Below are 25,927 nucleotides of genomic sequence, written 5' to 3'. Positions count from 1 at the left end.
TTGTTTTTCCCTTTTTCGTTCGTCATCAATTACTTATCCATTTGTGTCATCTGTCGTCAGCATACAAACTAATACCTAACTAAAAATCATTTAAAATATAAACTTTGGCTTTAAAAATGTCAACGTAAATGTAGTATATCAATGCATGATCATGTGAGAGAATCAAACAAAAAATACACCTTAATGAGGGTTCAAGTGTGAGTATGCCATAAATTGCCATAAATTGCTTCGATTTCCCAGGACTCTGGCCTGTGTGCGTGTGTGTTGTGTGTTGTTTTGTGTGTGCGTTGTTGAGAGGAATAAGATGAAAATACCATGTCATCGTAAATATGTACAATCTGAGACAGTTGCTAAGTGATAAGCTAAATAAAAACCATCAAAGTTGAAGCTCTTTGGAGTTGGTGAAATTGTCATTCATCACTTTTCCCTCAATTCAAGTAATTGGTAGTAGGTTTTTTTTAAGGAAATTCGAAGAACACCTAAAGAATTGCACGATTACACACACACAATAGTAGCTTGGTTTTGTTTTTTGTTTTGTTTTAGCATAGTACGGTTGATAAACAACTAGTTTAAATTTGACGACAGTAGCTGCCTAAGAATCAAAGTTGGTTTGGTTGTTTTCCATTGAGCATTTTAATCTTTAACATTTGAAAAGTACACAACGTTAAAAGTGATTTCATTTTCGTTTCTTGTGTGCATTTAGATTCGAGTGTGTATAAAATAAATTCTTAGTTTGCTTAGGGAAGTTTCGCTTCGGTCTACACCGAAAATGAACAACATCGAAACGTCGTTTCTTTTTCAATTTTTGCAATTTGTTGTTTGTTTGTTTTGTTTCTTTACACAACACACAAGGAAAGTGCTACGGAGTAAGAGCTAAAAATTGTAATTTTTAATGCTTATTATTCGATTTCCACATCATTCATCAATGGCTTTTTGTCACTGGAAGCTTGACCTTTTAAAACTAATATATATATATATATTTTTTTTTTTTCCATTTTCTTTTTTTGTTGCTTTGCTGCTATGGCGGCATTTAAAGTAAATATTATTGTATATTCCAAGGATATGTCTACGTGTTGATCTTTTGCATTTACCTATGCGCTACGATTTTTTTGAGCAATTCGAATTGAGTCGTGAGTTGAGTGTGGTGTGAGTGGTTTTAGCTGCCAAAATATAAAATTATTAGGAACAACCAAGCAATGCATTAAAATTAAATTCGTTGACAATACAGTACAATACAGAAATGAGTATTCTTTGGGTAATCAAATTATAGATATCAATCTAAAAGTACATACGAATAAATATATTGTATATAATTTTTGTTTGTTTGTGCTTTAACAGTTCGCAAATAATATACAATTTGATTTGTTGATGTGTCTGCATTGTTACTTTCCCTTACTACATACTACAATGCTAATGTTTTAGAATAATTTGTAAATCATAAGGACTAACTTAGTTCAACGAAGTTTTGAAAATCAACAACCGAGGGTTTTTGTATATATAATTTCTTTTTGATGATGTTTCAGCATGAAAAGTACCTAAAACATTGCTCTTTTTCCTGGTTTGCTTTGATATACAAATACAATGCCTATGTATAATAACTATATATCATGTCGGTAATATATATATATATATATGTATACATATATAAATTCTGAACTGCCGCACAAAGTTTCAGCTTTTGTTCTGGTAAAAATCTACGCATGAAGCACATTTTTCTTTTCATTCTCTGCAAAACTATTTTGCAATTTGAATTTATGTTTTAATATTTTTTTTGTAATCTTTTTTTTTTGTTTGGTTTACTTATATAAACTCCATAGAACTGCGTTTAGCGGCGTATATTTTCCTTTTTGGTTTAGCTTTTTTTGCTTTTATTGGACGACATTGATTTGTTTATGTTCTTTTTGTTTCTGTGTTGCTTAGCTTTGATTATCAACTCTCCAAGGACATTGAGCGTCTGTTGTTGGTGTTGTCGTGGCTGCTGTTGGGTGTTGAGTATCCTGCATCTATCGGTTTAGTTGTAACTTCTACTTACTGCACGTAGGGAGGAGTATTTACGTCTAAGTTACTTATTTGCTTTGCTTTGCTTTGCTTTGTTCAGATATTGAGCATTTTCATCGAGAGTAGTTCAAGTGCGTTTTTTGGCTGACTGGCGTAGATTGTTCTTAATATGGCGTGAAACGATTGAATCCACCGCGGTACATGGTTGCCTAATGAAAAATTGGGTGGAAAGGTGAAGATAGTTCACGGATTTAGTAAATTATAATATGATTTTTGATCTATATATAAATTATACTCTTTACTTGTGCGTATATGATTAAAGAAAACTTACCCCGTATCCAGGAACTGGTCCAATGCCATGTCCTAGATAAGGATCTGCATATTCGCGCGCATATCTATAAATATTTTTGTGATGTATGTTTGTCTTATTAGTAATACTCAATGGCGGCATTTGAAGGTGTTAATGTTATTAAGTGGTTGATTGATGATTCCAGCTGGATTTATGTTATGATTTAGTAAAAGTTATTTAATTTGGACAAGGTCTTGCAAAAGTGTTCAATCGACTGTCGGATCTCTTCAGGTTTCGGTGTTAGGTTTCTACACTTTACCCAATTACACACAGTTATTGTTAAAATTTTTTTAAAAAGAAGAGGTAAAATCAAATAATTAGTCAGATTTCAAATAAAATATTAATGTTCCAAAAAACTATAGTACAAAGGGTTATAATCACAAATTTTGTATAAATTAATATTAATATAAAGAAATACATAAACAATTAAAAAAGGAAACTTTAAGATACATACATTAAACTTAATTGCTATATAGTTGATAAACATAAAATGGTTAAACTAATAGGTAATATTAATAAATATATAAAATTATAACATTTTAAATAAAGAATAAAAGAAAGTAAATAATAAAATTGTGTTTAGGCAATTAAATAAATATGAAACTGATAAGTTAAATTAAAAAAGATCAAATACAATAGTTCCTAAACTAAGTTAGTTTAAAGTAAAATCTCGAAATAAATACATTTTTTGGGGCAGTTAATTTTTTACCAGTAAATTTTGATTTCTAAAATAGTTGCAAGACCAACTGATACTTTAATTATGTTGTTAGTAATGGTTCTGTGACAATACCAACTGATGTCATGATGTAATAGTTAGTAATGGGATTATGTTTCCACATGAGGGGCAGCCAAGTTTGGCCCTTCTCTGATGGCATCGGATTAGAGTGCGTTTTGGGGTGGTAACTATAGCATATATAACTTACCCAGCCACGGTGGCGTAGCCGGCGAGTGCCGGCTGGGCGGCTGCTGCGGCAGCGGCACCATAGGCGGCCCGGGCGGCTACCGCCGTGTAGGTGGTGGCCGCCGTGGCGTACGCCTGCTGCTGGGCCTGAGACAGCGGTGTCTTTAGCAGCGGAGCAGTGGCCTGGAATAATGGTAAGCAAATGGGGCGTTAAACTGGGGCAACACGACGGCGGCGACTCGAGGAACAGACGCAGTTACAGTTGGGGGGTTGGGGTTTTATATAGTATTTTTTTTTTTAATTTTTTGAGGGGGCGACAACGGCAAACGACAAGACTAGCGGAGGAGTCGGTGAGAGCAAGTGTGGTGAGAAAATTAGGAACCCAAAACCAAACCGGGGGGTGGCCAAAAGTATACACACATAGAAGTATATGGTAACCAAAACCAAAATATATAAAAAAAACGGGTGCAAACAGTGGAGTAGTGTGATTAAAAATATTCTATGTACACTTAAATATCTAATTCAGGTGGTTTAGCCTTTTTTTTTTTGTTTGTAACCGAGCTATGTATGTAGAACCCAAGATGCCAGGCTATAAAACCGAAAAGCGAGGCACGAAAACCAGCAAATATAACTTATCGTATTGAATTACTTGCTAGGGTTAACTTAAGACTTAAGGCATATAGACATACAGTTTAGGGGGTGCATACAATAAAAAGGCATTGAGCAGAACGCAAAATTGTGACAACAATCAAACGGAAAGTCTGGATATCTAGGTGCACGGGTATGGAACTAGAACTAGTTATGATTATTTTTACCAAAACATTCTGTGGAACCGGAATGCGGTTGATCGTATGTGGGTTACTGTTTAGCGTAGTCACAGTGCGGCGCTGTAATTTATGGTTTTTGTTTTTCAATCAGTATTTTGATTTTTTTTCGTTTTTTTTTTGCAATAGTGTTGTGGTAGTTGTAGTTGTTGTTGAGTTGAATGTGTTGTAACAGTCGTGAAAGATAACCAAAGAAGAATTTGTAGTAGTTACAAAATGTATATAGCATTGAATAATTGGTATTTTTATATAAATATAGTTTGTAGTATTAGTGTTCAGCGAAAGCAAAAATGTGAAATAAATCAAGAAAACTAGCAGAAGTACTTCAAAATGATTCAGATTAAAGTAGTTAAAGAGAGCGTATGCTTCATAAAAGCCAACCGTTGGTCACTAATTGAATCCTTGGATTTAAACGGAAAAACCAAACAAAGGATGCATTTAATAGAGGGTAGAGAGCTTATACACAAGTGTTTAGTTATTCAGACATTGAGTTGAATAAGCTTAGCCAAGCTTAAGTCAAAGAAAATAATGTGATTTACGACCAGTTACCAAGTTCGATCTCAACTTAAGGGTGTTACACAGCAAGAAATTAGGACGCGTCGTTAGTTCGGGAAGGATAATGTGGATAATGCATAAGGAAACTCAAAGGAAGCGACTTAATAAAACAATTTATACGTATGTATGAGAGTAAGTAGTAGATAATAAACGTTTGTTCCAAAAACCAAGTCAAATGTTTCAAAACTCAAACGGTGTCTTTCACAAGCTACCATAAAAATATACAAATTATAACTGAATTGTTCTTAAAATTTTTTTGGTGGTTGTGGTTAGGATATTAGTTTGAAAAAGTTTTATTACATTTAATATGGCGGCTGGCTGAGCGGCTGGAACTTCAGTGACCGGTTTGGCTGCCTGGAAGATTATATATAATATTTTCATGTATTTTCGTGGCAAGTTAGGGGATTGTCTTTAGCTCTAGACTACGGCTCTATATTATACCTTAAAGACGTACAGTAAACTTAAAGCTAGTTAAACACACAATTGTGCTCACTGAACGAAACTCACCTGGAAGCGTAGATTTGGATCAGCGGAAGCAGCGGCTGCTAAGAAGGGATCATAGTATACACTGCATTTTGGGGGGACAAGATGATAAGAGAAGATCATATATTAATATAGAATTCGTGGTAGGATCATGTCTGGGTGGGTGAGTCAAGTCAGAGGCAACCAATCAATGGCATATATATACGCTATACCCATTTTAATTGGTTTACCTCTGGCCTCACTTTACTGGCACTTAAAAGCAAAATTCAAAAATTTTCTTTTGGTTCATTTTTTTAACGCACTTGTGTGGGCATTGATTTGGGCACAATGGAAAACCAGACGGGATAAAGTTTGTTTGTTTGTTAAACAAAAAAAAAAGCATCAAAATATGATTGAAATATTTCTCGCTGGCCAATAACACTTTATCCACATCCGGTTTTAGTTATTTTTGTTTTTTTTTTTTTGGTTTTATTATTAAATGTTGTTGTTGTTTTTCTTGGTACCGGATGCTGTTGTGGGTAAATGGCTGTAACTTAAAGGGGCAACTGAAAACCAAAAGTTGGCACCTAATTGTTGCAGACACCCCACCTACCTAGCTAATGAGCCTGTGCTAAACTGACCTGATCTGACCTGAATCCCCACATGATGACGAACTGATTGGAGGAAATGTTTGAGGTACAGAGACAGAGACAGAGGAAACGAAACAAAGGGAAATTAAAAGGTTTAGATATTGTCGTTTATATATAGAGCACTAGCAAAGATAGCCAACCAACCAACCACATACACATTGGGGTCATTCCATTACCCAAAAACACTACGAAAATCGTCTTGCTTGCTTGCTTTAAATTTGCATTTAATCTTTAGACAGAACAGACACTCATGCACCTAGCTAATTAGTTTTGAATGGTTTTTTTTTTGTTTAATTTTAATTGGTTCTTTGGTTTGGCATGTCTTGATGTGTGTTGATAAGTATACAGATCTTAATGGAGCATTCATTCGTACGCTATGGTGTGTGTGTTTGTGTGTGTGGGGGTGTGTGTGAGTGTGTGTGTAGAGAGCAGCCACAAAAGAATAAGTTAATCAAAGGTCTATATAAATATATATAATGTCGGGGCAGAACATGCACGCAAGGCGCTGGCAGAGAGCGACGCAGTCGCATTAAAACACTTTCAAGTCAAATTCAAATTCAAATCGAAATTCATCATACGCCTAGTGGTACACAATATACAACCGAGTAGAGTAGGTCCCTTAACCAATGTAACGATAAATTAACGATGCCATAAAAAAACACACTTCTGTCAATCAAAGTATGATCAAATATAATGCGAGTGTGTATTTATATTTATAGAGTTTTTTTTTAGATAGTTTACGTGGATGGTGTTTTTGTGTTAGCGTGCGTTAATCGGTTGCTGCTTTTTGCAAATTTTGTATTCTGTTTGCGTTCGAATCGTTATACTCTTCTATTTGCTCGATTTATGTATACAAAATAGGACAAAGTCTAGGTTTCATTATATGCGATATTAAAACTTTACACACACAAGATAGCTAAAAAACATTGGTCACCAACAAGATAGAGACGTATATAGTAACACAGAAAGAGAGAGAGATAGAGAGTTGGTAGAAAAAAAAACAATCTTTAAGCTATAAACAATTTAAGCTTTAGGTTCAAATCATGACAAATGAGCAGGATGTTTCTCTGCGGTTACGTTTCAGACACCACAGAAAGAAACTTAAGGTTTAGGGAAATAATTATACAACTTAATGATAATACTACGCTTATACGCCAAACTTTATGGTGAGAAATAAATATTTATAATTGTTTGCCACAAAAAAAATGATTACATTTAACTGTAATAAAAAGTAAGGAAAGTACTAAAAGTTCATAGATAATTTGTACACATTGGTTACTTCTTCATGAGTTCTTTGATATTTAAATATCAATATTTAACTGAACCAGAATATAGCAACATCTAAGAATTTAGTTTTATAAATTGAACTGAAGCAAATTTGCTGGGCAACTTGGTGAACCAGAAATGAATACCATTAAATAAAAGCATTCGAAATTGTAAGGCGTGCGTATAAACGTAGTATTACTACTGATGACTGGGTGAATACGAGGTATATAATTGGGGTATATAAACTGGGGGGTGCGCTAAAACTACATTCGCAGCGGAACCAACTAATTAAACAAAAACGTTACAGCTACAACGGACTACGAACTACGGCGGGAGCGCGGGTGTGACGGAGTCAAGTCCACGGCGGAGGACTCTACTTACGGCGCGAATCCATGCAAAGCGGCCGCATTGTTGGCCGCATTGGCCGACGCGGCCATGGAAGCAGCAGCCGCAGCAGCAGCGGCTGTTTGCGGCGATTGTGTGGCGCCCGTGGCCGCCGATAGACGGGCGGCATAGGCGGCGGCGGCGGCAGCAGCGTTCGGATTACCGCTCGGATTCTGGATGGCGGCTGCCAGGGATTGCTGCAGTGCAGCAGCATTGCTGGCGGCGGTGGGCACGGCGACCGCTTGCAATTGCGCCAGCTGTGGGCCAAGGGCGTGGGCGTGGGCGTGGGCGGCATGCATGTGCGGATGCGAAGCGGCAGCTGCGGCGGCTGCTACGGCGGCATGTTGCTGTTGTGCCTGCTGCTGCTGCTGCTGTTGATGTTGCTGCTGCTGCTGGACCGCCTGTTGCTGCTGCTGCTGCACGGCCTGCTGTTGTTGTTGCTGATGCTGCTGCTGCTGATGTTGCTGCTGGGCGGCGGCAGCCACCTGCTGCTGTTGCTGCTGGACAACAGCCTGCTGCTGCTGCTGCTGCTGTTGGGCGACTGCTGCCGTGGCCACGGCGGCGGCGGCCAGTTGGCGTTGCTGTTGTTGTTGGGCGGCGGCGGCGGCGGAGGCCGCCAGCAGCGCCGGATGATGATGCGGATGATGGGGATGATGGTAGGGGGTGGCGCCGACCACGCCCACGTGTCCGCGCTGGATGGCCACTCCACGCATTGCGGCGGCAACGGCGGCTGCAGGAATCACCGAACCGATACGGAAATTCGTATATTTTTGGGGCATTTATATATGTTTGTTTGTTTGTTTTAATTTTTTTTTTTGCAACCATTTGACACAACATTTTTGACCAGTGTGTGTTTGTTGTTTATATTTATATGATATTTTTTTTTATTATTTGTCATTTATGTGTGTGTTTTGTGTGCAAAAAGTAGAAAAAGGAAAAGAAAAGAACACAAAACGCATGCGGTTAGTTTTCTCTCTTGATATATAAGTAAATATTATATATAGTATATAGTATATGGCAAATCTAGGCATTATGTAGTAACGATTTTTGTTTTTTTTTGTATATATATAGTCATAGCGCTGAGATGATATTGGTATATACATATAACAATACATAAGACATACGTGTAGCTCATACATATATGTATGTAAAATGGGATTTATATCGAAACATACTTAAACATTAGAACACTGAATTACCAAGAAATGCTACGCATTAGTTGCATTTTATATTGCATAATTGTATATATATATGTATGTATACGAGTATAGAGATATTATCATCAACAATACAAAAAACATTGGACCGATCTTTAGTACAGAGTATATAGCATATGTACATACATCCATACATATGTGTACGTATGCGGCAAGACCTTTTCGTTTCAACAACTCATTGCATTTAGCTTTGTGTGTGTGTGTGAGGGGTTAAAAGCATTTAAGTAAATAAAATACATTTAATTGTTGTTTAACCCTTGCACCTTTCAAATACATTTAAAACTAGCAAGAACATTTACCAAGTGCTAAGTGGAATGATATAACAAGTAGGCCGATTGAAATGCAGATTGGGGATTTGGAGGTTGGAATTTCTATATAGACGTTGGTGGAGAGGAAAGGAAATGCATGCCAAGGTGGTAAATCATAAGTAAAAGAAGGAAAATTATAAAGAAACAATAAGAGAAGTTATTTGGTCAACCCTAGTTTTACTTCAATGCAATTAAATCGCATCTAATTTGCAAACGGGCCACAGAAGCCACAGTTTAAATGTTGTCCTTTTTTTTTGATTCGATGCGGTTTTATCACTCAATTTATAATAGTTGCCACATATGCACAGGTGGAAGCCTCATAATTAACAATTTCGCCAGAAAAGCCGACCGATAACCAGAAAACCGGCTCATTATGATCGGCCGCAGGTATGCGTAGCAATGTGACATTTTCTGTGAAAATCAGTGCACAAATCATAATTGAAATTTATGAAATTATTTTTGAACATTGAATCGGTGTGTTCCCACGGCGTTTGTTGGCAACATTGCGCCACAAATTGAAAATTTGTTTGACCAACATGCAATTAAAAATTCGATTTGCCATATTTGTATGCAAATTATTGGCCAAAAACTTAAACCGTGTGTGAGTGCGGGCAAAGAATATCATTGCAAAATGTTCATTGAATTTGAGCTGAAACGTTTTTCTGAAATGTTTTGCTAATTTTTCGTGGCTATACAAACTAAACGCTCTGGCAACGAAATAATCAAGGGAATTAAATAGATTTTTTTTTTTTTTTGAAGCGGTCTAGGTGGCATGCATAAAGAAATTTTTCAAAATTCCATTCAATTTCTGCGTTTAATTGGCAAATTGAATTCGTGTTCTCTTCAATTGTTCAACGCCAAGTCAAAAAGAGAAACACAAAAAAAAAATCGAAAATCGTGCAAACTTCAAGGGTGTAAAAACCAATAACAAACAGGAGCAGAAAAAACTGGGGAATAGTTGGATAGATAGAAAGATAGATAGATAGAGAAATAATAGAGTACGAGAGTATGGTTACTAGATAGTGATGCTCTAAGAGAAAGGCCTTACGGAAAATGCTTGCTGCGGCAAAATGTTCGCTACCGATAAACATTACGATATATTCGATAGTTACGATATACAATTTAGACTATGGTTAAAGCTAAGACCTTGCCATTCTTAACAGCTAGTTACGATTACAGTTTCAGGTGGTTGCCACTAGTTTGATTTGTTTCAAATATATATACTGCTTTGATCGAGTGTGGGTTGGGTGTAAGTATGTGTGCCTAGACGTTGGAACAATGCAATCTCAAGGACGGCAATAAAAATTATGCAATATTTATGGAATATATCGATAGTCAAGTAGTCATACCCAAATGCGTAAACCAAAGTAACAAGACAACAAACATTTATACTGTATTATGGTACAAAGATTCTCATAGCTAAAGAGTTGGTGATCTTGGTTCTGGTTCTAGTTGTTGTTGCAGTGTTTTTTTTTTTTTGTTAATACTTTTATCGGTTAATCGATTGCTACGCTTATAAGCCTTACTCTTATTGGTTCCAATTTTGAAAATTTAAATAAAAAGTTCCGTTGACTTCTTCATAAAATAATAAATAACTGGAGTTTTCTCAATAAGCAATGTAAATAATGTTCTTAAAACTCATAATGACGATGGTGTCAAAACATTTAAATGTTTAAGAGGAAAAAAAATTCTTTTATATTTCTTTTATGATTTTACTGCTGGTATTAAATTGCCAATATTTTTTGTATATTCTGTCAGCCTATAAGCGTAGCAAACAATTTTCTTGATGTCCTTTTTGAATTCTGCTTTTAGACGCGCGTTTTCACCAAGGACCCTGAGATCAGGATCCTTTTTGGAACACTTTTGGTCGTCGTACCTCCGCCGTGGCGTTGCTGTTGTGGGCGCTGCTGCTTGGACAGCGGTGTGCGGTGGGCGTGGCGCGAGCATTATGGGCGTGGCCGCCGCTGCAGCCGCAGCATGTGCGGCGGCCGCTGCTGCCGTTGCCGGCGATGTCGCCGCTGTACCGCCCGCGACCGCCGACGGCGCTTGCGCCATCTGCATGGAGACGGGCAGCTGAAGGTGGGTGAGGGTGGGTGCTCCGGCGCCAACGGGGGCGCCCAGGAACGGCCAGGCGGCGACCGGCAGGCGGTAACCTTGGATTTGTCATATAGGTTTCAAATAAGTTGGGTTTATAGTTTTTTTCTTTTTTTTCGAACTCTGTGGTCACCATTAAAATGAACTTAGAATGCAAGTGTTAGGAGTGTGCGTGGGGTTTTTTTCTCTTTTTTTATGTTGAATTTTAATATAGAGTATATACATATTCGAGGGATGCATGATGAGGTTGCTGTTGTTGTTGTATATTTGTAGTTGCAGTTGTTTTGCATTTCGGCTTAGTTCTAGTGCTAAGTTAGACTTTTGGTTGAATCTTGGCGCGCGACGAGAGTTACCAGTTACAGTTACGAGTACGAGTACGAGTATAAATAGTATATACGCTAAGGAGCATTTCAGACATGTTCAGACCAAAGGAATACCAGACCAAACGTAAAACGTGTAATAACGATAATGTAAATCAGGACAACAGAGAAGTACACAATAATCAAAGTCAAATTCAAATTCAAATACAAATTCATAATCATAATCAGAATCAGAATCATAATGGAACGCACATACAACGAAACTGGTTAAGAAAAGGATATGTAGATAAAGTAGTTGGCATATAAATTGATATATAAAGTATATATATATATAGTAGGTAGTATGCATAAGACAACACAGCCGCAATATGCTAAATTCATAACCATCAGTATAATGATCTCAGTCATTGTCATCAGCATTATTCGTCATTATCGATTATTAATTTAAAATCAGGACTAGAAAGAAATCGGCGGACGGGCCAGCTTTAAAAACGGGATTTTCGAGCGGGTGTTAATGTGGCTTTTTATGATTAAAAGAAATTCAATTTCATTTCGGTTTGGTAATTTTAGCTTGCTTGGTATTTTCCACTTTGTTTGAACTTTGGTTATATGCAGACAAAACATAAGAAATTATAAGCCAAAGAAAAAAAAACAGAGTTTAACTGTTACAAAACGGTTATCAAATAAGTTGCAGCATTATATTCATATATAGTTTGTATGCATAGTTGATATAGATTAACGAAATTTCCGTCGGGACCTACCAACAAAAAAATATAAATTAAGTAGTGTTACATGTATCTATTAAACGAAAGTAAATGCTCGTAAAAATATATATTCTTTGTCCAAACATATTTGCAGATTGCAACCAAATAAAACTAAGAATAACGAACAAATGCAATCGCAAAAATGGTTTCATTTTGGTGAACTCTGGACATTTTAATCCTCCCGACGATGACCTCCTACACATGGGCTTATGTATATTCATATCAATAGCCATAACAATATCAACGTTGCTGCCCTGCCTAAATATTTGTTCATTGCTTTTGGTCTTTCGGCTTACGAGCTAAAAAATTCGTTGATAAAACTCTTAATAATACATGTATGTAGTTATAATATGTACGAGTATGTTTACAGAAACGAAAACTGGTCGATTATTGTACATTTATGATAACTTATTGCTTCTCAGTGTTGGGCATGGTGTTTAATTGTGTGTATTATTATTTGAGAATTTACAACGAAAGTACGGCAGGCAATAAATACGTAATAGTAGCAGTAAAACACTAAAGTGAAAAATGTGGACAAAACGCTTACCTTCTGGCCATTGTACGCAAACTGTGTGTGTCCAGCAGGAGATTTATATATTTTTGCATATATATACATTTAGATATATATATATATTTGATTGTTCGCATGGAAAAGGCAAAAGAAAATATTTTCATTAGTCTCGCATTTAAATACGTTTTTTCTAGCATTTTACTATCTTTTTTTGGTTTGCCTATAATAAATATTGTTGGATACATGTCTTAGGCACATAAAAAAACAGGCAGCTCCATAACAGATACTATATTGATTTTCGTTTTTAGTGCTTATGGTAATTGGTTAAATACTGTAGAATTCTAATTGATTTGTGGCATTGTGTTTTCATTGTTTGCTGTTGCATGCAGCATCCTTGTGTTTTCTCTCATTGGGTAAAAGGGGTATTTGCATACGTATGTAAATTTAAAATTTCCACATAGAGAAACAGGGTTTATGCAGATGATATTTCATAATTTAGCGCACCAAACTTTAAATGGACAGAGCTTTAGTACACAGGACAGTTTAGTTGGAAAATTGAGAATAAATAGAACGAAACAAGTGGATATACAATATGGGATCAAACGGTTTTCTTTCTCTGTAGACTTAAACCTTGCATTCATGGCAAATACTAGAGGAATGCTTAACAAAATGACAAATAAGCAAGCCATGATTGCTTCCTTCCAGCGATCGAATGCTTACACAATGAGCTCTGCTCTTTGTGCCATGGAAATTCACAGGAGTCTGCAATTGCCCTGGAAAATGGTAAAATAAATACCCAGAAAAACCATCGAAAAATGCAGTAAGAGACATGTCAGATAGACAGAAAGACACCAGCATGAAGGGCATATACAAAATACAAAAAAAAAATAAAAAAAATGGGGGCCATGGTAAAGAAGACAGGGCGCATTAAGTTTAACATGTCAAAGGATCAACGCAAGGAAGAAACTAAAGCAGAAAAAAAAAGAAAAAGAAGCGTACACACCAAGTAAGTTAAAATGGCAAGATGATGAGGCAGAAGTCAGAGGGGAAAATTGTGCGGGAAAATCAACCTATACGGAGTAAATTTTCTTGCAAATGCACAAAGTAAGCGAGTGGGGTGCACATTTGCATATAAGACATAACAAAACACAGGGCTTGGATAAAACGTTCTTGCTGAACACCCCCCCATAAGGGTGCCACCACTTCGCCTCCAGGATAACCAGAAAACTTAACTTTTTTGCTCAATTTATGGGCGTGTGCGAGTGTCTGTAGGTTGTACGGTTTGTTTTGCCAGCAGGGTGAGGCTGCTGCACCACATGTTTGCAACTTTGTGGTTTATTCGCAATTATCCCGACTGCCGCTTCACTTACTGGCTGACTGACTGACTGAATGGCTGACTGACTGAATGGCTGACTGACTGATTTGCTGACTGCCTAACTGACTGAGTGGCTCTGTTGAATCCCTGACTGCCGGCGCCTAACGAGCAGGACAACGACGTGAGGCGTCCTCCAGCTGGGTAATAATGCAGCAGGCGATTTGCCATGCAAAAGAAGCCAGTTCGAAACGTGATAAAGTGACTGCCAGGACCTAGAGTAAATGGAGCTCTGCTGTCCCTTCGATTCTTTCTTCTGCCTGCACTGAACGAAATAAACAGTACTTGCTCCTTCAACGTGTGGCTAAAGATGTTTACATCATCAGTACTAATGTTGGCTAAATATAGGTATAATGCTCACTATTATTACAGCAAAGTGTCTCTTTTTTGTAGTGTACTATAGTGCGGAGAGCAGTGTCCTGCGACAGTCGGTAAAGTTCTGCGTCTCCAGCAGCATTTAGTGCAACGCAAATGAAGCGCATTAGGTGCACGTGCACATGGCCAAGGACAACAGGGCCAAATGGGAGCTGTCAGGATGGAGACGGCTAACCTGCTCCTCCGATACTCTGCACCAGCCAGCCATATTGGCCTTTTTGTGTCCGAGTCTAAGTTTTTGTTGGCAATACAAAAGAAGCATTTTGCATCGGCAGCAGGATAACCGACCACCAGGGAACAGGAGCATCAGCTGGAGACGGAGATGGAGATGGAGCTGGAGAAAAGCTGCTATCGTCCTGAGCCGCTTTGCCAGAGAACTCCTTCCCATCGTTTCCCATCGCATCCTTTTCAATCTGATGCCTTGGGTTTTGGGTTGAGTTTGAGTCTGGTTTGCTCGGTTTGTAAGCGGCTTATCGTATTGAGCGTACCCAAAGTATAGATTTTGCGCTGTGAATACTTTTTAATGGCAAACAGAGAGAAGACGATTTAATCAGCAGTATTATTTATTATACATTGCATGGAAAACTTTTCTCGGTTTCAACTTATTTTCTTGCTACGCTCCTCTTATAGCTATTTGTGCAAAAATGAAAAAAAAGGCGGACTTACAACTTCCATTTGAACTGCGCTTAACTGCAAATGGCACAAGAAATAACTAAGAACTTCTAGCTGAGTGAACTTCAAGATAGATATTTTTGATTTTCGAATTCAGAGGAATATCAAGTCGCAAAGGAGCATTAAAAAGATACACAGCTAAGCAATCCGAATTAGAATGGATAAGAGTGAGTATAAATGGATAGAATTTATGAAAATTTAAGAGTTTTATGGGCAAAGAAATAAACTGAAGTACCTAAAAAGATACTTTTTCTTTAAAAAGAATCATTAACACATTTTATTGATATTTATTATTGGTAAGTTTTGGTCGCCCCTAAAATTATTTATTAAGCTCTTTTCAGCATGCTAGGACGTATTACAAGTTCAACTTAACTATTTTGTGGAGTATATCGTTTTGGGGCGAGTTCAAATTTAGATTTCATTCAGCCAATGGGGGAGGGGTGGGGTGGTCGAGTACAATACACAGTTAGCAACAGTTAACGTGCAACATGCCAAGGCATTTCAGAGGACCTCTCATTCAAATCAAACGATTATATAGATGGACGGAGGGGATCGGAAGCTGCAAGCAGCGAGCATTCGTGTCATAGCAGGCACACAAGATACAAGATACAAAAACTAAAATCTTACGAAATACGTTCATTATTTCATTTTGGTTTTTGATTTTTTTTTTTGATGGGGGAATATTTTTGGGTTTGGATTTGGATTTGGCTCACCTAGAGCTGGGGCCGGTATGGCACCATCTTTGGTCAGTACAACTGTGTGGGGTGTTTGAGAGAAAACAAAATGAAAATCATATCAATAACGCTGGTCAATCATTATCGTTATCATCATCATAATCATCATCATCAATAATAATTATCATTGTCAAAGCAGACGCATAAAACATAGCTTAGTCGAAACCACAAGTACGCATTAATTCTGATGTGTATTAAATATTATTTTGGTGTATCTTGAATGTGCGTTAGACAGCCGCAAAACCTCATGAAATTAAATTAAAAAACGATACAAAAGGCATACAAGTATTCAATATGCTTTTTTCCCCCACAAATTAGTGGCATTTTTCGTGGATTACTTTAAGCCGGGGAAACATTTGTCTAGCGTGTACTGCCAACGTAAAAGAAACAAAAATTGTAACATTTTCATTAGGAAACACACATTCGCTGGCAACTCAATTTCTCAGTTTCACTTAGTTTCAGTTTTTGGCCACCAAAGAACTTGATGTGAAAAGTTCCCAAAACAAACAATATAACAACAAAGAAACAAAAAAACATCCAAAAACAAAAAAAATAAGGGAACGAAAACTTGAGGAATGTTAAGAAACTTAACAATAGCAGCAAAAACAATGCACACTTAAATTGAGCAGACTTTTATTGCTATTTTCGTAGCTTTTGCTGCTGTTGCATTTCATCGTAATTGCATTTCTTGGCCGAACATTTGAACTTGTTTCATTATGTGGCTTAAACTTAGCTACCACATAGGTATGTCTGTATGTGAATATATAGATGTGGGGTTGGTGTGTGTGTGTGCGATTACATGTGTGTGTGTGGGTGTAGTTTGAGTGTGTTGAGTGTTAGGGTCACTTACCGTTGGGTACTGCTGTCACTTTTTTGGTTTGTACACGTGCAGTGGCGTTATTCACCTTCACAATTGGTTATTTTATTTAATTTTTTGATAGTTCAGCGAGCGTGGTGGTTGTAGTTGTTGTTGTTGGTTTGGTGATGAGTTTTTAAGATTTTCATTATATCATATACACACATGTGAGCAGAGTATATATATAATTTTTTTTATAAATTTCGCATGTATAGAGAATGTAGAAATAAATTATGTGTTAGTTAACAATTACGAAAATCTTTGCAAATAGTGTTCAAAGTGTTTTTTTTTTGTGGAAGTGTGAGTGTGTGCTGGAAAGGTCTTTATTTTATAAAAGAAAAAAAAACCGTGGGAATTTGTAAACGGATAAAAAGTAACAAAGAGCTCATAACTGCTGAATTCTTTTTTAAATTCCATTTGTTGCGATTGAAAAAATTGAGATTATTAATTTTTGAAGGCTTTCAGCGAGCGGACGGACATTCATTTCCGTTTCCGCTTGTGCCACATACATACACACACACATGCATGCATGTATGGCATATGTATGTACATGTAGTATGGCATCCATTTGTGGACACTGGGACTTAATTAGACTCGCGCGATTTCCGTTGCCATTCGCTGTTGGAAAATAACATTGCATTTCAGCCTTTTATGCGGCTCAGTTAATTTGTTTAACCAACCGACGGACAGACAGACGTACTTTTTCGTTTTTTCGTTTTTTTGTACTTTGCGCATTTTCAGCATATTTTTAATGCCAATTATTTGCGGCTCACCCAGGGAGCATTAATCAGAAGGGAAGGCGAAAATGAGAAATGCGTAATTAATTTTTAATGAAAGGCAAATAAGAATCAATCACTGTGCGCTATTCCTTGGATTAAATGAAAACAGATAAAACCAAAAAAATAAGTAGTTGGATGGAGGCATTTTTAAAGCCATTTCACTCTGGCACGCAAGGATTAAAAGTTGAAAAGCAATTTCTTTCCGCCACTCCTGTGATATACATTCTACATAAGATATATATTAGTGCGGTATATGTGTGCGTGTGTGTGTATGTGTGTGTGTTGGTTGGTAAGTTGTATATATATGATATGGCATGCACCCACCTCGATTTTGCGTCCCTCAACCACGGTGCCGTGTAGACGTTCGCGTGCTCGTTCTGCATCGTTGCTGTTAGCGAATGTTACAAAACCGAATCCCTGCCATTCGCAATCAAACATGCAATTAAAGAAACATATAGAGTATATAGATTACGATTTTTAAAAAAACTAAAAAAAATAAACGATACAACAAACTCTGCTCTCTTTTTCGGGTTTTGTTGAAGTCGTATATTTATATATATATATTATGTTTATTATGTATATATTTTAGATAGATAAAGCTAAAGCTACAAATACATCAACAAGGCGGCCAAGGACATGCTTTTCGGACAGGGGCCATTGGCACATCTTTGTACTCCTGGGTTTTTAAGTGGGTCGATTCTTGGATTTGGATTTTGGTACTGGGACTAGGACTGGGTGTATTTTATATATATTTTTTGGGATTGGCGACTGCGACGACATGCACGTGCCCTGCTATGCACACTACCACTCATTCTGCCAGCTCCTTCGCCTGCCGCTCGCTCTCCAAAAAACTCCTTGAGCATCTCAAGGTGTTGGGACTTGGTTCCTGAATTATGCACAATTCCTGGTGCCATGGCAACTATGCAATTATTTTCTACCTCCAGCTCCAGCTGCTGAAAAAAAAGACAAACTCGACAAGGTTGCCCTGGCGACGGACAAAGACATCTGCTCATCTCCTCATCTGGGAATTCGTGAAGTGCATAATTCAAATGAGTTGCGCGACAATTAGATGCAAAATGTCCCGCACAATTGGCGGCAGAGTGAGATGGCCGCAATGCGCGAGACAGAGAGGCACACAGAGAGCGAGCAGGCAGGCGATACAGTTGCAGAGATAGAGAGAGAGAGAGAGAGCGACAGCGTGCTTCATTCTAGAAAGTATAGAAAGTTTGAGGCAACTTACCTTGCTGCCGCGCTCGTTGAAGATGATTTCCACGTCCAGAATGGTGCCAAATTGCTGGGGAATAGAAAAATAATAAATATTAATTTCTTGAAAGCTTTCAAAGGGATAGTCAAGTTCGTGAGGAGCTCTAACGCAGATCTGGACCTTCTGTATATAATTTATAATTTAAGAGCGCAATGGAAGAAGGTAACCATTTTGGATTTAAAGAGACTTTCTGTTCACGATACTTGTAACAAAGACAAAGCTTTAATATAATTGAATTCTTTTATATATAGAGGTACATAAAATATGGCTGTTATTCATTCACAAGTACTAATTCTCCATAATATATCCTATTTTTGTGCATAAAATATGGCTGTTATTCAATCTCAAGTACTGACTCTAATGTATCCTATTTTTATATGGCTGTTATTCAATCTCAAGTACTGACTCTACATGATGTATCCTATAAAATGGCTGTTATTCAATCTCAAGTACTGGCTCTACATGATGTATCCTATAATATGGCTGCTATTCATTCTCAAGTACTGACTCTACATAATGTATCCCATTTTTGTGATAGCTATTAATAACACTGATTCCATCCATGTCCGTACTCACCCCAAACATGGCCCTCAGATCGGGATCCCGGAAGCGGAACGGTATGTTGGAGACGTGCAGTCGCTTCGGCTGGCTTTTGGCATCGAGGGAGGCGGCCGCTGCAACGGCGGCCACCGATTGGGCCGGGACTAGGGCGCTGCTGAGACTAGTGGCCACATTGGCCGTGGGCGACATGATGCCGCTGGCCGCGGCGGCTGCTGCATTCAGGTGGGCGATCACCTGCGATGTGCTGGCCGGCACAACGGCACAGCCGGCTGTTGCACCAACACTGGCGATGCTGTCCAAACCGGTGGTGGGCAAGAGGCCAACGCCACTGCTGCTGGTGGCCGCCAATGTGCCGGAAGCTATCGAGCTGCCCGTCACTGAGGTGCCCGCCGATTGCATCGCCTGCATTGTGGGACTGCTGCACAGAAGCGGTTGCTGCTGTTGTTGTTGCTGTTGTTGTTGCTGCTGTTGCTGCTGTTGCTGCTGTTGGAGGGCGGGCGGCGTCTGCAGGAGCGGTTCACCACTGGCCACCGGCGATGTATCACCGGACATACTGCCCTCGGTGGCGCTGCCATTGAGGGTCAGTCCGCAGCCGCCCGCCTGCGAGGCTGTTGCGCTGGACGGGGAGTTGCTGAGCGGAGAACTGGGCGTGCCGCCGCCTCCTCCGCCGCCGCCACCGCCACCGGTATTGCCACCGCCTCCAGAATTGGGCATGGCGGAGCTCTGTTGTGATTCTGCTGCCTCATTGGCGATCAATACTGTGGACTGCAAAGAACAACAGAAAACAAACATATATTAGTAATGGCTTTTAAAATAATTAACTTAATTTAAACTATCTGAGTTTTATTAACTATAACTTTTGTTCAAATTTCCCAATGCTCCCCATTTTAAGAAATAATTCTTTGGACGTAAGATAAAAATTATAGGCAAACAAAAATTTGTTTCTTCAAAATACTATGAATGATCCTGCAATTAATCTTAAATGTAAATTTGAAATAATAAAGCTTGTTGATATCTATTTATATTTGAATATGCTAATGTGTTCTTCTTGCAAACTTAAAAATTTGCGTTCGGCGAAAAACCGCCAAATGTGGAAATTAAATTTCCCAATATAATTTGGTGGAAAAGCGTTTGTTGCGAAACTTTCAAAAGCACTCCAGCTATTTGCCATTGTTGTTTGCAGTTGTTTTGCATGTATTTTTTGCAAGTTGAATTTTCAGTGCTGCCTGGCAAATCGAATGCGAGCAAGTGCCGCAATAAATAAACAATTGAAATGAAAATACAATTTCCAAGTGGTTTACATCCCGGGTGAAATGAAAATCCTGCGAGAGGTGCGGAAAAACCGGGCACACGCATCTGTATACACATGTGTGTGTGTGTGTTGGTTTGACCCAATAAAAAAAGTCATATATGCACACACACACACAGATAATGGGGACATGCAGGACAGAGAGCAGAGAAAACATGAGATGGAAGTGGCACACACAAACACATCCATACGTAGATACATATTATGTAGCACAAACTTGTGTTGACTTATGCAATAAAACTGTCGCGCAAACTGTTGCAATATACCCAATCCACCGCAGCGCAGCAGAAATCCCCCAACGAGCCCGCGAAAATGTTTGCATTTTGTATTTCTGCATTATTAAAACTGAAAATGTACTTGCCATTGCGATGCATCGATGGCATTGCATGGCATGGCATGGTATGCTATTGTTGTTCCAAACGCCCCCACCACCCCACCTTCTCCTACGGCATTTTCCCCGATCCGGAATAATATGAAATATTCTCAATTTACGCAGGCGACCAAATTCGCTGACAATGCAATAAAAACCAGAATGAACAGTAGACAGGATACAAAAAAAAGAAATATATAAACAGATTTTGCGCTCGCCCCATAATGTAGGCAATAGAAATAACGCTTAACTTAATTTGCTGCGCATTGTTGACACATAAATCTAAACAAATTCTTCTCCGCCCCGTGACAAAATACATTTTTTCCACGCTTTGCATCTTTTCACTTTATTTTTTTTTTTGTGTTTTGTTCATTTTTTTTGTACTTGGTTTGCATGTTCACCGAACGTTTGGGGCACAAAGTGAAATGGCGTGAAAAACTTTGGCCCCATAAATGGCCAACTGGCGGAGGTGGTGGAGTTGGTGGATGGGTTTATTGTTTCGGGTATCGGGTTACACGTAAATGACATTTAACGCTTTTTAGTTTATCGAAATGCTTTTTCTGTGGCACGCGACATGGCTGGAAAAAAGGTCTGCGGCTCGGCTTGATTCGGCATTAAAAGAATTTCTGCATAAATTTGAAAACTTTTTTGCCCGACTAAAAAAGGGCAAGAAATTTGCTCTAAATTGTTTTGATTTGAATATTTGACTTGGGTATTATTCTTGAACTTTGAATGCATTGTGTGGCCTTAGATTTAGATTGGTGCTATTTATTTTCCATATCTTAATTAAAGCTGGCACGACAAGATTTGATTGGATTATTGATAGGAAAATTATAAACCCATTTCAACTGATTGAAAGTATTAGTAAAATCTGGTTTTAAATGAAAGGACAGTGTCCAGTCATCATATTTGATGGAGTTAAAATAAAGTGCACGCAAGTCCCTATAATCACATTTTGGTTGAGCTGTAGTAGCCACAGTTGGAACTTAATTTCACCAACTCAATTAATTATAAGAAACTTGGCCAGCATCTGCTTTTGCCAGGCATAACGAACAATGTTTCCCTGATGATGACGATGCGTATAGAAAAAATTGCTATTACAAAAGAGTTGAGTTCAAGTTGAGGCAAAAAGCAGCTTGCAGCTTTACCCATGGCCAGTCGTCGGTTGGTCGCCTAATGAAGATGAGCTTTGGTAAACAAATAGTAGAATAAAAATGGGAGAACGAAAAAAGAACGTGGTAAGACCAAGAAAGTGGCACGTAAATTTCAATTGTCCACCCGGCTCTGCTCTATGTTGCATGGTTTGTTTTCACATTTTTTTTATTCCTTCCTCGTCTGTTTATTTTATTATAATTTTTTTCTTTTTGTGGTGTTTTTGTTTGCTGACTCACTATGCTGAGCACATTTTGTGGGGGCAGCGATGATTGCAGATGCTGCTGGTGTTCTGGTGGCTGCTGCACTTGCTCCACGGCATGTCCATTTGTCAGTGGATGATGCGGAATGGGACCTGGGACTCTTGGTTCTGCGAGGCTGGTTCCATTGTACTCGTACTCGTAGTCGTACTCGTACTGTGGTGTCTGTGTTTGTGTTGACAGATTTGTCTGTGATAAATTTTCAGATAACAACAAGGATTTGCGTTTTAGTTGCAGTTTGCAGTTGCAGCCTCACTGTTTATCTGTGTGATTGCGTTTGTGTGTGCGTGGAGGACTTGGATTAAGAGATAGAGTGTAGAGATGGGCTAAAAAACCAGACAGGCAGACAGGCAGGCGACCAACACCAACAATTTGCTTAAATGGCTAGCTTAATTTTTTACTTTCAACCATTTTACAGCTGCTTAATTGCTTGGAACATGCCTTGAATATATAATTTTAACAATTACCATATAGAGGTTTTATATATAATTATGAGTTGTGACAAAATGCAGATTGATAAATAAATTATATGCTTGCTTATGAGTATCCATTACCAAATTATGTATACATATGTATTTCTAAACATTTTAGGAATATACATTTATCATTTAAGATTTTCTTAGAGGTATTTAACATAACCATTCTAGGAATCTAATTAATTCTTTAACACATAAAACCAAAAAATAAACAACAGACAAGATTCGAATTTCTAGCCAATGAAATGCAAATTGCTAATCGCAATAAACGACAGCACATTTGTATGTTCTTCAATTCAAATCCTTTTCCCAAGATTTCATCTTAATTTTGCGGTCTTTTCATTTAGATTTTATCCGAATTTTCACTTCTGCCTTTTCAGTTGTTGCTGTTGCTTAGCCAATTAATATTGATAAACAGTTGATTGAATGGAATTTTCCGAGTAATTGAATGTTTGGACGAGAGGAAATAAATAGAAATGTGTTGACCAAAGTTATTGCACATTCAAGACACCTAACCACTGGATTTAATGCTTACGATTTGGTTTTACTGACCATCGTCTTCTGTTGTATTAATATAAGCATATTAAATTGCCCAACCCCATGCTTAAGTACAAAATAATTTGTCATTTTCGTTGCATATTGCCGCAGGACGATCATATAGCAACAAAAACAATGGAGCTATTGAAAGTGTGAGGCTTAATATTGTTTAACGTGGCGTATGCGTATTGTTCTTGTTTGGGGAGCGCACAATTTAATTAATTGTGAACCACGTTGAACATGATAAAGCCAGTCAAAGGTTGCAAACGAACAAAAGCACAAAACACATTTATTTCGCCTTATTAAATATTTGAGTATTTATTACACCTGCAAGGCACAATCGTTCTGCGAACTAAATGCAAATTTCTTGTGTTTAATGCTGGCCTACATATGAAAAATACAGTATTGCTCTTCTATCAATTAAATTATTCAAATGCACGAATCCATTTTCATAAGTAAATATCTGCTGGTCAATGGACCAAACAAGGGTATTGTATTTATTCAGCTGATTTTCCATTTTCCATCTCGACCTCCACAATTGCCACAAGCATATCTGTTTTGCCCTTTTTAAAGTTGCTTAAATAGATGAGATTGTGCTTTTATGGAATGCACATGATTTTAGAGATACGCTGGCCAACATTGGCTTCTGTACGCCAACGTGTGTGCTATAGTCAATTTTTAATTAGAAGCTAAGAAACAATAAACTACACAGCACACTGAAATCCAGCTCCAGGGTCAAATAAGAAACGAGAGCCACGACCAGCCACTAAAAGTATGCTACAAAAACGTACGCCCAACACAAACAAATGCAGGTGAGCAAGGTGTGTGCATGTGTGTGAGTGTGTGCAGGTGTGTGTGTGTGTCTTTGTGTTTGTGAATGCCAAAGTGCGTGAGTGTTGCTTGCTGATGGCATTTTTCTCTGTGCAGCTCGCTGCAATTAAAAATGTAAAAGCAAAGCGCTCACACCAACAACCAAACAAAAAAAAACAACAAAACAAGAGCAGGTGCAATAGCGATAACAAGCAAGGCTTTTATTTGTATGCCCTGGCTTACACTGCAAAAATGTAGTCACCTTTTTTTCTTTTGTACATATGTATATGCAAACAGAAATATTGCATATTTGGCCTTACTTTTGATCTGACTTCTAAACTATATACAACATAAAAGATTTAAAGAAACGTTAGCATATTATAAGTCTGTATATACCAATTTGTATGTTTCAATTTGAAAAACGTCTTTTTACTAAATCATATTTTAAAAACAGAGTAAAATCAAATATTCACGCATTTGTGTGCATGTCAAGTTGCCTTCTGAATTTGTGTGTATGTCAAGTTGCCTTGTGAATTTTCGTTCAGTGTAGCGCTGCTATATAAGTATCTGTGTGTCTATGTGTCAATTCAAAGCGGAGCTACAAACCAAACCAAACCGAACCGATGCGAACCCAAAAGCCAAAAACCAAACACAGCTACAAATGCATAACAAACACACACAAACACAAATAGACTGATAGCGAGCGAGTGGATGGAATTGTTTGGTTGGTGGGTGTTGGATGGTGGGCGGTTTTGAAAGTGGGTGGGTTGGGTGGTGTTGGGTTTACGGAGGTTTGGGGGAGGTGGCCATAGGTCAAACAATTGTCCAGACAAACTCACCTTCTGTTGCATGTACAGCGAGGCATTGACAACGTCGGAAACACTGGTGGTGGCCACCACCACCGAATTGGCCGTTGATGCACCGCCGCCCCCGCAGCCGCCACTTGAATATTCTGTGGTCAATCCTGCGGCGTTTCCTGGCGCTCCTGCTGCTCCTGCCCCGGCTGTGTTGTTGTTGTTATTGCTGCTGCCAGATCCTGTGGCTGCCTCGCTGCCCGATTTCATTTGGGTCACTGGATCAGCAGACTGTTTGGCCGCTGCCGCTGCCACTGCCATGGACAAACTGTCCGCGGCGTTCGGTGCTCCGCCGGCCACCTGTTGTTGCTGTTGCTGCTGGGCCTGCTGCTGCTGCTGTTGTTGTTGCTGCTGCTGCTGCTGTTGTTGGGCGGCGGCCGCTGCGGCAACAACCGCTGCTCCAGGATTCGGAGCAGCGGCATAGCCGGCAGGAGCGCCCGGAAAAGGCGCCACGCCCGCCTGCACCATGTGCTGCATGTACGGAAAAGAAAGAAACGGAAAGAGAGAACGGGGGAAGAAAAGCAGAGAGAGAGAGAGAAAGAGAGATGGGTTTATGGATTAGTAATGGTCGTAAAAGTGTAGGTACCCCTAATATACACTCAAAGAAATTTCACTATGATATGTTGCCTAAGCGATCTGTTAGAGGTTTTTTTTTTTCGAAACCTATTTAAAAATTATTTCTGCAGCAGTAAGCACTTCAATTAATAATAGAAAAGGTGTTTATTTTTATAAAATTTCTTTAGTATATGAATTTTCTTTTAATTATTTTTTAAGAACATTTCTTGGCATATATGTATCTATGTGCAGCATCGATCTTCTATACATTTTGTTCTAAGAAAACTTCCTAAGGAATTTCAAGCACTGCAACTATGCAACTATTAATATTATTAATATTTGTAATAAAAAAAATCATACTGTATACAACTCTTTTAGAAAATATACA

The 25,927-nt window shown here is 38.4% G+C and overlaps 1 protein-coding gene across 20 annotated transcripts in view; it reads right to left on the bottom strand.

Annotated features, from left to right (window-relative positions):
- Positions 1-213: 213 nt before the first annotated feature.
- The window catches only part of LOC122618156 (ecdysone-induced protein 74EF), a 79,000-nt gene continuing 53,286 nt past the window's right edge, over positions 214-25,927 (bottom strand). For 2 of the 20 annotated variants that reach the window (XM_043794308.1, XM_043794307.1), the window contains exons 3-16: positions 24,970-25,455; positions 22,287-22,496; positions 19,232-19,981; positions 18,632-18,685; positions 17,716-17,808; positions 16,607-16,661; positions 15,736-15,777; positions 12,640-12,660; positions 7,387-8,119; positions 5,135-5,195; positions 4,928-4,981; positions 3,271-3,431; positions 2,330-2,393; positions 214-2,207 (exon numbers count right to left, since the gene is read on the bottom strand). In XM_043794308.1, coding sequence (XP_043650243.1) covers positions 2,163-2,207; positions 2,330-2,393; positions 3,271-3,431; positions 4,928-4,981; positions 5,135-5,195; positions 7,387-8,119; positions 12,640-12,660; positions 15,736-15,777; positions 16,607-16,661; positions 17,716-17,808; positions 18,632-18,685; positions 19,232-19,981; positions 22,287-22,496; positions 24,970-25,455 — 2,829 coding nt within the window. In that variant the 3' untranslated portion in view covers positions 214-2,162. Of the gene's footprint in view, positions 2,208-2,329; positions 2,394-3,270; positions 3,432-4,063; positions 4,136-4,927; positions 4,982-5,133; positions 5,196-7,386; positions 8,120-10,790; positions 11,068-12,639; positions 12,661-15,735; positions 15,778-16,606; positions 16,662-17,715; positions 17,809-18,631; positions 18,686-19,231; positions 19,982-22,286; positions 22,497-24,969; positions 25,456-25,927 lie in introns of those variants that run through there. The other 18 variants (XM_043794324.1, XM_043794314.1, XM_043794316.1 and 15 more) reach the window with 18 other exon arrangements.

The sequence above is a fragment of the Drosophila teissieri genome, chromosome 3L (genome assembly GCF_016746235.2).
Source record: "Drosophila teissieri strain GT53w chromosome 3L, Prin_Dtei_1.1, whole genome shotgun sequence".
Taxonomy (NCBI): domain Eukaryota; kingdom Metazoa; phylum Arthropoda; class Insecta; order Diptera; family Drosophilidae; genus Drosophila; species Drosophila teissieri.
The sequence above is the reverse complement of the archived record's forward strand: the minus strand, read 5'-3'. Positions and strand labels throughout refer to the sequence as shown.